Source organism: Pleurodeles waltl, chromosome 7 (genome assembly GCF_031143425.1).
Source record: "Pleurodeles waltl isolate 20211129_DDA chromosome 7, aPleWal1.hap1.20221129, whole genome shotgun sequence".
Lineage (NCBI taxonomy): Eukaryota > Metazoa > Chordata > Amphibia > Caudata > Salamandridae > Pleurodeles > Pleurodeles waltl.
The window spans coordinates 869,246,333-869,262,231 of NC_090446.1; the positions used below are offsets into that span (position 1 = coordinate 869,246,333).

General features: G+C 43.8%; 1 protein-coding gene across 1 annotated transcript; it reads left to right on the forward strand.

Moving 5' to 3' along the window:
* The first annotated feature begins 416 nt into the window (after window positions 1-416).
* Window positions 417-3,027, forward strand: LOC138246979 (protocadherin gamma-A6-like). Its single transcript, XM_069201727.1, has one exon. It carries the CDS (start codon window positions 508-510, stop codon window positions 3,025-3,027), a length of 2,520 nt encoding a protein of 839 aa, XP_069057828.1. The 5' UTR covers window positions 417-507.
* The last annotated feature ends 12,872 nt before the right edge of the window (window positions 3,028-15,899 follow it).

The following is a 15,899-nucleotide window of genomic DNA, read 5'->3' on the forward strand; positions in this document are numbered from 1 at the left end:
GAGGACTTTTGTTAGGAGGCATATCATTAGTAAAAGAGAAAACAGGACATGATTATTTCCTTTTTTTAATTAATAAAATAAGCATTAACATATCGAGGTCACGATTCTAACTATTGGGACGCAGACGGGGAGGGCTATTTACTTCTCAGTCACGATTCCTAATCTTTAATGCACAGATTCCCAAATTCATATTGCTCTGTTGATTAAACCGTGGTTTATGAAATGATAGTTACAAGAAGTCATCCAGTTTTTAACCTGAGCTGCTGCAATTGTACGTTTGGTCACTGAGCGGTGCTGTTCGCCAAATTTAGAGAGAACTGCAACGCGCGACCATGGAGATCACGTGGGTCAAATATCGCAGCGAGGTATCGGATTCAGCGTTACGACAGGGGAGATGCCCTCTTACTGATTTCCGAACTGCATTGGGTTTGGTTAAGACATCGATCTAACTCAAACGCTACGGGAAGAATACTATTTTTTCCAATATTCCAACAGACATTTTCGTTTATGGATCTGGCACGGAAACGTTCTTACTCTGGAGCTCAGAGGCCGAAACGCTGTATTTCCTGTGCGCAGACACCAAGGCGGTGCTACTTCGGGGCTCAGACATCGAGGCGCTGTTACTCTGGGGCTCCTCTCCTGCTTCTTGTTACTCTGCTGACAGTCTTTGGAGCCGCTTCTGGGCAGCTGCGTTATTCCATCCCCGAGGAAATGAAAAAAGGCTCTTTTGTAGGAAACGTGGCTTTGGATTTGGGGATGGATACAAAGGAGTTATCAGAAGGAGGAGCCCGCATTGTGTCCAGAGGTAGGAAGCAGTATTTTGTTCTCAGTTTAAACAACGGACATTTATACATTAATGAAAGAATCGACAGAGAAGAGGTTTGCGCGCAGCTCGACCAGTGTTTATTAGATTTAGAGATAATTGTTCAGCGATCAATGAAGGTGTATGCTGTGGAAATTGAGATTCAGGACATCAATGATAATTCTCCAAATTTCTTAACTGATAAGATCGTATTACAAATCATTGAAAGTAAATCACCAGGAGCGCGCTTTGTGCTGCCAGATGCCCATGACCCAGATGTGGGGAACAACTCCCTTCAGAGTTATGAGCTCAGTCCCAACAACCACTTCATATTAGATATAAACACTGGCACAGATGGTGTAAAATTTGCCGAACTGGTGCTAAAGAAGCACTTAGACCGGGAAAAGCAGGATATCCATGAACTCAGTCTCACAGCCACAGATGGGGGTGACCTGGTGAGAACAAGCACCGTACAGGTCCGTGTCATTGTCCTTGATGCTAACGATAACCCCCCAGTCTTCGATCAGTCTTTTTATAAAATTAAAACCCTGGAAAACGTGAACAAGGGCACCGTTGTGATAACAGTTACAGCAACTGACAGAGACCAAGGAACAAACTCCGAATTAACCTATTCATTCAACAAAATTGCAGAAAAGGTTTTACTGACGTTTCACTTAGATTCCAAAACTGGAAAAATATCCACTGTTAAAGGACTGGACTTTGAAGAAACTGAACAGTATGAATTGGAAGTGCAGGCAACAGATGGTGAAAGTGCAACCCGTTGCAAAGTGCTGGTGGAAGTGATCAATGTGAATGACAACGACCCTGAAATCATTGTGTCTTCTGTGCTTAACCAGGTTGTTGAGAATAGCCCTTTAGGCACAGTCATTGCTCTTTTAGAGGTCTTTGATCGAGATTCTGGAGAATACGGTGAGGTTACATGTCACATCTCCCCACATCTCCCTTTTCAGTTGGAGAAGTCATTTGGGAGTTATTACAGTTTGATGACTGATGGCTTACTGGACAGAGAGGAAGTCTCAGATTATAACATTACAATTACTGCCATGGATAAAGGCAACCCTCCAGTCAGTAAGACTGAAACCATTCATCTGCACATTAGTGATGAAAATGACAACCCACCATTGTTTGATCAGTTCTCATATGAAATTTATGTAATGGAAAACATGCCACCAGGATCTTCCATATTTAGAGTCAGAGCAACCGATCGAGATGTTGATATGAATGGCAAAGTCTCCTTTTCAGTTGTTGATGGGCTTCTTGGAGGTCATTCTGTGACCTCCTTCATCTCCATTAACTCTGATTCTGGTATTATCTATGCACTTCGAGTGTTTGACTTTGAAGAATTCAGAGAGTTTCAAGTCCAAATTAAGGTTCAAGACAGAGGTTCACCCACAATGACTAATAACGCATCTCTTGTGTTTTTCATCCTGGATCAGAATGACAACAGCCCTGAGATATTATACCCATCAACCCCTACTGATGGCTCCTCTGGGGTAGAGATGGCCCCTCGCACCTCTGAACCAGGTTATCTGATCACTAAGATTGTGGCTGTCGATGCTGATGCTGGGCAGAATGCCTGGCTCTCCTTCCATCTGCTGAGGTCCACAGACCAAGGACTGTTTACTGTGGGTGCACACACTGGAGAAATTAGAACAGCTCGTCCCATTATGGAAAAAGATGCCGTAAAGCAGCTGTTGGTGGTTTTGGTGAAGGACAATGGACAGCCTTCTCTCTCTTCTTCGGTCACTGTCACAATAATGTTGGCTGACAGCATCCCAGAAGTTGTTGCTGATCTGGCCACCATATCTTCTTCTACAGATATTGAATCTAACCTTACACTTTATCTGGTGATTGCTGTTTCCGTTGTTTCATTCTTGTTCCTGTTCATTTTCATTCTGTTGCTGATCTTCAGACTTCGGGAATGGAGGCAATCCCAGCTATTGATATCATCTGGCGTTAATTGTAATGACCTTCCATCCTCACAGTTTGTGGGAATAGACGGGGTTAGAGCATTTCTTCAGGCCAATTATCAAGATATTTGTTTAGCAACCAATTCACTGAACAGCGGTATTAAATTTCCCAGTGATTGTCATTATGCCGACAACACTGTAGACAAGGTGACCTCTGTAAAACAAGGAGCTGTCATGGTTGAAGATCTACTAAATGTAGGAAATGATGACCAGAACTTCCTTCAGGTAAGCTGATTCATTAATAATATTTCTGCGGGCATTTTGTGTTGGGTATGGTGAGCCTAGTGATAGGTATATGTTATATAGTTTAGAGACGGTTAATTTTTATTCAAATACGATTTCACTAAGAATTAGAGGTGTACCTAAAAATATAAAACATCTGCCCTGTCATAATCCTCTCCCCCCCAAAAAAAAAATTAAATATCTGATTGCCTTTCAATGAATATGTAATGTACAAAAGAGATACAATGCATACTGGAGGTGGAAGAATCTAGAGCCAGTATGCCCTTGATTTAGCCGTACCACATGTGACAGTCAATGTTAGTGCATTTACTTTTCTCGAATTCATTATTTTGACAGTTGTTAATAGAATTCCATTTAGTCTATCTTTGTCCATGCTTTTCTAATGTCATTGTCTATAGAGTAAAATGTGCATCATGTTTCTCATAACAGTGACACACTAAAGGTTTAACTTCACACAACTCCAATGTATCTGTAGTTCTTATAATGGTCTAATTGTGGTTCTATTGCACAGGAACTTCCTCCAAAGCTATTGCACAGATAGGTACATACAACAGAGACTAGGCAAGGAGTGTTTAAGTTCCAAAATGGTTCTGATGTCTTCTATTTTTAAAACAGATATTGTGCTTGAATTAAGGTTTCAATACTGATTTTCTTAAAACATGCTTTAGACATTAAGGTGATGCTACTATTGTTGGATTGATGTTTGCGTTGTGAGGAAAACCCTGTGCCCTTTTCATTGTTTTGATGCTGCTGGAGATCAGTTTCTAGAAATAAACTTTGCTTGCTGAAGAAACAGGAAAGGTTGATCATTAGAAACAATACAGAAGACTATTTGTTGACAACAATACATTTTTTGTCAGAGAGAAAACACCAAGTGTCAGATTATAGAAACATGGGGGTGATGTGTGGAGGTACAAGACTCTGACTTTAGTTTCAAGAGAGTGTAATGTTGTGTTGCTTTGTACTTTAAAGCTTTTGCCAATTTTACGGTCTTTTTCTTTGTACAGACTTCAGTCTGCACTATTGGTTCTTCCTTGATGTTACAGAAATTACACTTTGTAAAAGACACATTGAAAACCTGAGCTGCCGTACAATTAGTGAATCCTGTGAACAGATTACCCACAGATCTTTCCTTCAATTCATACCAATGTTATACCATGAACTTCTCTGAACGCCCATATCTCAGTGCAGCAAGTGACATTACCACCTAATTTAGTTTACTGTTCAGCCCACTTGTGGCCAGTTTTTTAGAACAGCCTTTTCATCACATTTTCATTGTTACTAACTTGATTGTGAGTGGCCCTTTAATTCTGATGGCCTGGAGATAGGAGTTAATAACTTGTTGTTCAGATGGTACTCCAGCTTCATAAAAAATATGTAGAAGAACTGTAGGGAAACCCGCTAAGTTTATGAGTAACAAAATACCAGTTCCTGCTCAGTGCTTCCCAACCACTGGAAATTCGATAATAGTAATTCCATTGTAGGGAAATTATTTATTTTGGTGTTTTCCTTCTCAAAACAACCAAAGTGATTTAACAACTGAATGTGGCAACTGTTCTTATTTATGGGTATTACTACATCTGTTTGAGCAGACACAGGATCACCCCAGGTAATTTAAACCTCCAAAATGTTTCAGTGAGAGAGCCAAACTTTCAAGTGATGGGAAGTATATAATTACGTGGATTAGTAAACTCCTGTTTTGTGCAGAAAGCCTTTTTTAAGTTCTGCGGGAAAAGAAAAGGCCACACATGTCAGAGTACAATTTAATATAAAAAACACGCACCATTCACTGTTTATCTTATAGGAATGATAGGAAAAAAATATATTTCTTGCTCAATTATACATTGTTCAAAACATTATCTAAGTTAATAAGAGCTCGGTAACCAGAAGGAGCTTTGTCAGAATTGCACTCTTTGTTCACTTTGCAATGAGTATAAGACAAGAAGGTCATACAGTTTGGATATGGTGTTTGAAGATGTGAGTTCTGAACATCTTCTGCAAGGGATGAAGGGGTGTTGCCTGCCAGATTAGAATTGGAATGCCTTTTAGTATTTAAGGTACAGAGAGAAGAAGTCTTGGCATTATGACTTCTCCTTCTTGAGTTTTTTTTATTTTCCAGTCTGGCTATGGTACTGCAGCTTTCTGAGAATGTTTGTTTCAAGACCTTGAAATTGATTACTGGCTTCCATTGGGTGTTGATATTGGTAGCCTTGTTGGTGATATAGCACGTCTTTACTGTGATACTTGCAGGCAGTAGGAGTCAATGGAGCTGAGGGTTTGAATAATTTATATTTGCAAAAACCTTTGTAAAGATGGCAAAATGCATGTGGAACATGTTTAATAGAATCAGGTTGTTCAGTGATTTGCCCACCAGTGAAGCGTTACCTCCATCAAAATTGAATAGAAGCAGTACCTCTACGGCTGTTCTTAATTCAGCCTTTGGAACGGGAGGCTTCACTTTATAGAATCGGGACAGCTGTTGTCACTTTGTCTTTGTTTTGTGATTAATGTGGTTATTGAAGCTCAAGTTGGAGTTATTGTGGAAGCCCAGTGACTTTGTGAGTCTTAGAGGTTTTGGAATCAAGCCTTCCATAAAAAGGTTGAAGACTTCTTGCAAGACACCCCAGGTGTTGAGGATAATTTTTGATTCAGAGAAGCAAATCTGGAGGTGCTGGACCCAGTTGTTGTGTTAAGAGGTGGAAAATGTGTTGAGCAAGGCTTGGTATTGAAGACTGCAGAGAGGTTGAAAAGGATGATTAGACATGCATCACTCTTACTGGGGTACAGAAGTGCCTCAGCATTCACTTAAAAGGTGGATTTCTCTGTGCTGCATTTTCATCTGATTCAATTAGTCTAAAGCAGGGTTCTGCAAAGTCGGTCATGGAGAGCCGGGTCCATGCCAGGTTTTTAGCATATCCACATTTAGCAAAAATATGTTTCAGAAGTCTACATTTTTCTAAATGTGGATATGCTAAAAATCTGGCATGGACCCGGCTCTCCAGGACCGACTTTGCAGAACCCTGGTTTAAAGCATTGATAATGATTTCCTCATTAAATTAAGTGACACATTGCCACAAGCAAAATGTCAACTGAAAGTGTAGGTAATTGTTAGACTTGCCAGCCTTATGGTGGCCTTCCCCCATTTTTTAGCCTTCTTATTTCCAATTTGTGCTGAAATTCATTCTTGTTGGCCATGGGACTCTGTGCACTTCACCACTGCTAATCAATGCTAAAGAGTCTGTGCTCACTCCTGTAATATGGCTTGGTTGGCATATACCTAATTGGCATATTTAATTTACTTGTAAGTCCCTTGTAGAGTGGTAAACCATATGCCCAGGGCCTGTAAGTTAAATGGAACCAGTAGGCCTGCAGCACTTATTGTGCCGCCCACTTAAGTAGACCCCTAAAACATATCCCAGGCCTGCCATAGAGCCTGAGTGCAGCTTTAAACTGCCATGTTGACTTGCATTTAAACCCCCTTGCCAAATCCTAAAATCCCCTTTTATTACATATAAGTCTCTTCTAAGGTAGGCACTAGGAGGCCCATAGGGCCAGGGTGCTGTGTAGTTAAAGGTAGAACATATATTTTTAAGTTTTACATGTTCTTATAGTGAAAAACTCCTTCATTCATTTTTCACTACTGTGAGACCTACCCCTCCCATTGGATTACATTAGAGGTTCCTTTTTACATTTAGTAAACCATAATTCCTAATTGGGAACTGATAGATATTTCATGTTTGGTACCTATGAAATTGTAATGATAAGACCTCTTAAATGCCACACAGACCACAGCAGCCATCATCTCATCCATCCACTCCAGGGCACCCACTGACTCCCCCCCCACCTGCTTTAAAACCTCAGACACAACACTACTAGAACTGAACTAACCTGCATCCTCAACACCTCCATGTCCACAGCAAGCTTCCAGATGAATGGAAGCATGCAGAGGTCAGACCCCTCCTAAAGAAACCCTCCGCCAACCCCAGTGACCTTAAAACCTACAAGCCGATCTCCCTGCTCCCCGTCCCAGCCAAAGTGCTTGACATCTCACAATCAGGATTCTGGGCCAACCACAGCATGGAGACTGCACTGATTGCCACCACGGACAACATCAGGACCCTCCTCAATTGAGGAGACTTGGAAGCTCTGATCCTTCTGGACCTCTCCGAAGTGTTCGAGTCTCCCACCACACTCTCATCAGCAGACTCCAGAACATAGACAGTCAACAAAATGCTCTTAAGGAGGTCACCTCTTTCTGCTCAGGCTGCACGCAGAGCATCCACCTTTCTCCCTTCACTTCTACACCCAAGAACATCACCTGTAGCATATCCCAAAGATCCTCCCTCAGCCCAACCCTGTTCAACATCTACATGAACCCCCTCACAGACATCGTCAGATCCTGCAGGCTCATTATGGTCTCCTACTCCGACAACAATCAAGTAATCTTCTCACTCACTGAAGACCCCGCAACACAAAAGCGAACTTCCGCAACGCCATGACCAACGTAGGAACATGGATGAAAAACAGCTGCCTCAATCTAAACACCGACAAAACGGAAGTCCTGATCTTTGAGAAGAATACCTCCATATGGAACCACAGCTGGGGGCCTGCAGAACTCGAACCAACTGCCTCTCCATCAGACCGCACATGAAACCTCAGCATCATCCTTGACTGCCACTTATATTGACAAGTAAACTTAGTCACCTCCTCCTGCTTCTACATCCTCTGTATTCCCCACCAAATTTTTAAATATGAAATAGATTCCTGCTGACACCAGAAAAACACTCATGCACGCCCATGTGTCCAGCCGCTTTGACTGTGGCAATGCTCTCTAGGCCGGAGTGTCCTCCCAGCTACTTAAAAGACTCTAGACTGTACAGAACACCACAGCCAGACTCATACTCAACTTCCCCAAGCGCTGAAGCATCACTTCACACCTCAGGAACCTCCACTGGCAACCCATCCAGAAGAGCTGCCAATTCAAAATCCTCACACTCGCATACAAGGCTCTCCACAACCTAGGGCCTTCCTACATATACCATAGACTGAGCTTATATGTCCCAACAAAACAACTACGCTCTGCCTCGCTAAACCTCGCACACATAATCCCTGCATCCATCGCAGCTGCAGCAGGGGCTGCTCCTTTTTCTACACAGCTGCCAAGTCCTGGAACGGCTAGCCATTCCACTTCCTAACACCGCCCACCCTGGTGGACTTCAGAAGGAGACTCAAGACGTGGCTTTTCCACAGAGACACAGCACTCTCAGCACCCACATACCCTTAGGGGTGACAGTGCTGCCCTTTAAAACGCTATGAATGATAAAGTCATATTTTTCATTACAATTTGAAAATGCCACTTTAAGAAAGTTGGCATTTTCCTTCTCTTAGCCCTTTGTGGCTGCAGCCTGTCTTGGATCACATGACTGGGTGTAGCTGACAGACTTTGTGAATTCCTCCCAGACAGTCACACAATAGAAGAATTTGGTGTGCCTCAATGTGCTATCTTCTGGCAGGATGCGAGAATGAGCGGAGGTGAGTACAGGCCCATTTACAACTGAGAAACCTGTGCTCTGCCTTCACACAAAGGGACTAAGGACCCTGTATTGCCACTGCAGCCAGCTTGGAGCCAGTGCAGAAACTTTCTAGAGGCTTTTTCCACCTTCTAAGAGAAGGACACCAAGTTATATAAATAGGACCTTCTGACCCAATCTTCAGTTCACTACTGGACCCGCGGACGGACTCTAGGAGTGTGACCTGCTGTGCAATCATCCAGAGTACTGCTGTACCTGGACAAACTACTTTGCTGCCTGGAGCCTTGCTTGAAGTCTGAGAGGCCAGCCCTGCTGTTGAGCTCTGCATCTTCACCTGCACCCAGGACTACCAGAAGTGACTCCAAGGGTTAGTTTGCCGGCCTCCTGTTCAGAGCCACTGGGACATAAAAGGCCACCACAATCTTGAACCCGCACCTGGTCCAAGCCTGAGTGAGTCCTGGACCCTCAAGAGGTGTGCTACCCGTCCTGGACCTATGGTTGTGGTGCTAAAAGTGCCAAGATGGCCAGAAACAAAGACTGAGGACTTGCTCTTTTTTTGTCCAAAAGTGCTCTGGGAACGAGGAGGAGACTGTGACCAACATTCTCACCTATCTGTCCAAGGTGCATTGCTGGTTGGATTGACTTTGCGGCATCTCCTGCTACGTTCTTCTCCGCAGCAGCATTTCAATGGTCCTTTCCCAAAGAGGTATCTCACCTTGTGGAACTGTCTTCGTCTGCAACCCTCTGCTTAGTTCCACTCGAGAATTTTGCCTTCCATTTTGATTGCTAAGTACAAACATAGAAATCTTCACCACAGCTTCAACCCAAGGCTTTCCAATGATGAAGCCTTCTCCATGGACACTGCCTGCAGCCTTGCCCCACTAGTCTTTACCTTCTTAAGCACTGTTTCTTAGAGGTTTTTTTAAAGTCCGAATGTAAGCACTTATGGGCCCAATCTTGTATCCGAACCGTGCTCCATTGCAGTCGGCCATATTTTACGACTGTCACTCACTGTTCTTTATCTAGATATGTGCAGTTGGCGCTTAGATATTTTAGGCACTACTTTTTATTAAAAACTTTTAAAATTCATAACTCTGATTCTACTAATTAGATTTTTGTCAGTTTGGTGTCAAATAATTTATTAAATCTTACTCCATTTTACTGAATTAGTTTGGCATTTTTTTATTGGGCTTTCACTTTATCACTGTTTGTGTGCTGCATAAATAGTTACACGTTGCCAAGCCTGACTTCCTTTTATGCCAAGCTACCCAGGATTAAGCACAGGTTAATGAAGTGACCTTTTGTAGTTCACCCTACAAGGGATTGTGTCTGTTGCTTGACCAGGGCTCAACCCCAGTCAAAGAACAACCCAATTTCTTACTGTAATTGATTGCCAGTTTTTTGCAGGGTAATCTGAGTTCTAGTTGAGCTTCTTTAGGAGAGACAGGATCTGACTACTCTTTTGGGGGATTTGGGAAGATGTCTTTGCTGAATGAAGCACAGATGATTTTCTGGAGAAGTGACAAAGCTTCAGCAGAGAGCTTGTTCACAAATGATGACAGAAACCGAATATGACTGGTCCTTCAGGCTTTGAGGAGTGTGAACAGACTCACGTCAGAGAGAGTGGTGAAGTTAGTCAGTTTGGTTATGATGCAGGTGGGGCATATTGTGGTAATATACATTGATGTGGTGTCATTTACTTGCTACTGTATTCTTTCTTGTTTGTAATGTATTAGATTTTCCTTAGAGATGCAAGATAAGTCTGGGTTTCAGAGACTGCCTGGTTGTCATGAAGAGTGCTTCTGTTGGATCACTCCCTGATGATAGTTTTGTAACAGGCTAACTTCGCTTCTGTGAGGAACGAGAAGCATGTGTATTATAGGTTTCTTAATGTCAAAAGTCTTCTCGCATCTGCAGTCACAGACACTTCTGCATATAGAGTCTGATAGCGTATTTTCTGTTAGTGAGATGGGTTTTGTTTAGATCCTGATGTGTGGCCATGAAGTAAGGCATTAATATTCATTATTATGCATTTGATTGCTGACTGCTTTGTGAATGTTTTGCTAACAAAAAATGGATTGTATAATCAGTTTTTAGTCATCTGGATTGTGTGTTCTTTATTCTGTAGTCAAAGGATTTACTCATCCTTTGGCATATCAGTAATAATCTCTCAAGTGAAAAAGGCATTTAATATATAAGCAAGAGGTACAGCAGTGCTTCCTGACAGGGATGCATTGGTTGAGTAAGGGGGTATGCTGTTTTTTGTCTTGACAAAATTTCAAAGGTATTTAGGAGTGCAGGTTTATAACCATGTACATTTCAGTGGATTGTTAAAAATGTTGGGAGTAGCATGGGTTTATGTTTAGACTTGGTGATATGTTTTCTGATTTTATAATTTTTTCTGTTCAGTAATTTGTTGACAACATTGTGATTGCTTAGTCAAGGACTGATGTGTCTTGAGTTTGACTGATTCCATACTTTAGCATTTAAAGCAAGAGCGGGACTGATTCAGTACTTTAACATCTAAAGCAAGGCTCAATAGTACATGCTTTTATCTGATAATGTGTAGTTCGGGTGGAGAATTAAGTTTTAATGGGAAACACATTCTTTTAGCAGAGTTTTCACCATAATTATTTTTGTCTGCATAGCAGTTTGTCTATGAATTATTGTGCAGAGTGGTTGTGTCAAGATTCATGTTCTTAATGTGTCGACATTGATTTTGTTACATAATGCACAATTAAGTGTACTGAGCTGTGAATTGATTGTGGCGGAACACAGAAGTGAAAACCTGATTGTTTGGACAGGGAATGGCAGTGATTAATGGTTGTTATTTGGTGAACATAAATGGGTATGGCAATGCAGTGACAAATGCCTGTTTTCACTGGAGAAAAGTAAGGAAAGAGTCTCTTTAGAGAAGAATATAGCTGTGGTTAGGAGGTCAAATAGTACTTATTTGGGGGCTTTTGTGGTGGATTCTCCTGGAAAGATGAAATCACTTGAGAAGATGTTATTAATAATCTTTATGGTTATTATCTTAATGATATTTGTAATTTTTCTAATGAAGGTTGTCAGGCCTCGTATAATCATAACAATGTTATGAGCCCTCCAAACTAGTAACTTGAAAACTCTGATTGATCTAACTGTAATGTACTTGACCCGTATCCTGATCTCAAATTGTGTTATCCTAGGCAAATATTTTGTTTTATGGAGTCGTCTTTATCTTCATTATCGCATATGAAGCACCTTCAAATATGCGAGTTCACCATTTTTTCTGTACAAAAAAATGACTTTTTGTTTACTAGACTAAGGCCCTCATTATGATATTGGTGGTAAATCCTGCTTATCCCCGTGGTGGCGGACGACAACATACCGTTGCGGAGGCGAACATCAGTTCGTCATATTATGACACAAACACTCGAAACTAACAGAATACTGCCACAAACACATATTCACCAGACCAAAGGTAAGTGGTAAAGTGTTGGTAGGAACACCCACATCATCATGCCAACAAAACAACGCCCTCCACATTATGACCCACGAATCACCAAGACGGACATTCAACGGCGGTAAACAATTGGCGGTACACACCGGCGCGGTCAGAATGGCCACTCAAATACAAAACAACACAACATTGGCCAATACCAAAAACACACACCTGACACTAATACACACACCACACCCACCCACAGCACTATAAAACACCCACCCACATTACCCACAACCCTTTATGAACACGAAAATAGCTAAGAGATAGACACGCAAATCACAGACACAACTACACACACCACAAACACCCATCCATCCGTCACGCACCCCACACCCCACCACACTATTCAACATCCACTGCACAGCACACACCATACAACACCCATGCCCCCACAAAGGCACCCCCGTTTCACAGATGAGGAGTTGCGGGTCATGGTGGAGGAAATAGTCAGGGTAGAGCCACAGCTGTTTGGAGCCCAGGTACAGCAAATATCCATTGCAAGGAAGATGGAGCTATGGCAGAGAATTATGGACCTTGTGAACGTCATGGGACAGCACCCAAGAACAAGGGACGACATCAGGAAGAGGTGGAACGACCTTTGGGGGAAGGTACCTTCCGTGGCAGCAAGGCAGCAGCTCGCTATCCAAAGGACTGGCGGTGGACCCCCTCTTCCTCCCCCACAGCTGACAGCATGGGAGGAGAAAGTCTTGGCAATACTGCATCCAGAGGGACTCACTGGAGTTGCCGGAGGACTGGACACTGGTGAGTCAATATTTACTACCTATCTCCCCCATACCTGCATGCCATCTCACCTCCTCACCCTGACTCCCATCACTCCACTCCATCCCACACAGTGCACCTACACATTTGACTAACCCCAATGCCAATCCCTGCATGCCATACCCACTGCATGTACAGCCCTCCCATCCCTGCATGTACACCGGCCACCAATTCATGCACAGCATGGAGAACTAACAATCACACAATACATCAACATACATTAACAAAGGTGGCAGGGCAACAGCAACGATATAGGGGAAGTTAGGGATGTAGAATATGTCACATACATGAAGCATAATACATCTCTTACACCCTGCAGGTGCCCCAGCCAATCTCAGTGGCGAGGAGGTGCCACGGCTATCCAGTCCCCCAACAGAAGATGCCCCCAGGGATGACAGTAACTCTGGACATCTGGATCAGTGTGAACTTCCTGGCCCATCAAGGACCACTGATCAGTCAGCCACTCCAGCCCACTCCCAGTCCACCACAGAGCCTTCCCCCTCAGTATCCAAAACCACAGCACCCACCCAACGTCCCCCCACCTCTGTCCCCAGGACACTTCAATCAGCAGTGTGCCCACCTGTACAGGCACCCCAGTCCACACCTCACAGCCAAGACAATCAGGGTGCTGGGATCAATGGCAGTGGGCATACTGTTCAGGGGACACAAGCACAGGGGGATTAGGGACACTAGGAGGACAGCTGTGCGCCAGGGGGAGAACAGGCCCAGGCAACCAACTGTCCATGAGGCACTCACTAATGTCCTGGGGGCTTACTAACAATCCCAGGACAAGATGGGCCAGATTCTTGACATCATGCAGGAGAACCAGCGGCTGTAGGAGGTACAACATCAGGAGACCAGGAAAGATTTGCAGGCCCTCAACACCACCATGGTCTCAATAGCAGGGATGCTGGCTAATATGGCCAATATAATGAGGGAATATACAGCACAACAGCGGGCCCCTTCTACTAGCCAGTCAACTGAACAGCCCACCACATCTGCTGCAGCTAATGGACAGGAGGTCCTGCCATAGGACCCACAGGCCGCCAGCTCCCCTCCCCCTGCAGAAGGTGAACCACCCTGCAAACGTTCCCTGCGACCTAGACAGATGCCTGAGACACTTGCCAAGACCAAGACCACCGCCAGGAAATGAGACCCTCCTGAATGTCCCCCTTGTGTCCCACTCTGTCGCCTTGTCAACTTTGAACTGCTTTTGCTCCCCTTCCTATGGCCCCTTGGACACTGGACCTGTGCTACAAACAGACTGAACCAATACTCTGGACTTACTTCTACCATCACCCCATACCATTGCACTATTCAGTCTTTACATTTCACTTTAATAAATACCCTTGACCGCAACTTAAGTGACAGTGCTTTATGTGATGAAAATGTGCAATTATGGTTACAGTTACATCTTGTGCAATTGACTTGAACTCTGTGATAGCATACAAATAATGACCTGTAGCTCTCTGTAGTCATCACATCAGTACGCAGTTGTTATAACACCAAACTCTGCAAAATGAGAAGGCATAGGTGACAGTCAGTTGAAATGCAAAGGAAGTGAGTGTCATCCTGCTACAGCCTCACTGAAAAGGTAAATAATCAGAGGAATGGTCATTTCCACTCTCTCACCTGTGTGTCATTGGAAGTTCTGCTGTATAACTGATGTTCTGTTGGCCACTTCCTCTGCCTCCTCATCCTTACTGTCCTCAGGGTCCACTGCTGCCACAGGGGCATTTCCAATCTCCTCCTCCTGTAGATAAGGCACATGTCGTCTGAGGGCCAGGTTGTGCAACATGCAGCATACTACAACTATCTGACAAAACTTCCCAGGGGAGTAGCAGAGGGATCCACCTGTCAGATGGAGGCATCTGAACCTAGCCTTCAGGAGGCTGAAGGTACATTCTATGATCCGCCTGGTTCATCCATGTGCATCATTAATGCATCATTATACAGATTCTCAGCCCCTGTCTTGGCATTCCTCACAGGGGTCAGGAGCCACAACAGGTTTGAGTAGCCTGAGTCACCTGCAAGAATTGGGGGAGAAACATTAGCCTTCCACAGTGGGATGAGGGATGACTCCTGAAGGCATACACTGACATACATTGGGTTGGGACTTTGGCTCACCTGTTAGCCACACCCTGTGCCTCTGTAGTTGTGCCATCACATTTGGGATGCTGCTATTCCTCAGGACGAAGGCGTCATGCACCGACCCAGGATACTTGGCAGTGACGTGGGAGATGTACTGGTCTGCCAGGCACACCATTTGCACATTGAGCGAATGGAAACTCTTCTGTTTCCTGAACACCTGTTCATTGTGCCGGGGGGACAAATGCAATATGTGTTCCATCAATCGCCCCGATAATATTAGGAAAATGTCCCATTGCATAAAATCCAGCCTTCACAGTGTTCAAGTCTTCCAATTGGGGGAAAGCAATGTAGCTGCACATGTGTTTGACGAAGGCAGACAAAACCCTTGCCAGCACGATTGAGAATATTGGCTGTGACATTCCTGATGCCAAGCCCACTGTCACTTGGAAAGAACCATTTGCCAGGAAATGAAGCACTGATAGAACTTGCACAAGAGGGGGGATCTCAGTGGGATGACGGATAGCTGATATCAGTCAGGCTCCAATTGAGTACACAGCTCTGTGATTGTGGCCCTGTCCAGTCTATAGGTCAGTATAATGTGCCTGTCCTCCAGTGTAGCCAAGTCCACAAGGGGTCTGTACACGGGGTCTTGTCTCCTCCTCCTATTCCTCTGCTTTGGTAGGTATCTAAGGGACACAAGAGTGACTAGGGTGTCACAAACTGAACAATGGAACAACCATCTCAGTGTACATAGAGCATGTATGAACCAGACAATGTGAATGGTAATGTATGTGCAATTTACAGCAATGACCTAGCTTCCAATTTCTGAATGTTGTCCACCACCATAAAATGGCGAACTCCTGTCCTTTAAGTATGGACAGATGGAAGTGATGTTACTCCGCCAGCTTTGGGCATCATTGCGGGAGGCGGTTGTGCACCACCGTGCTATTTCTCATTGGCTATAATAGGGCTCT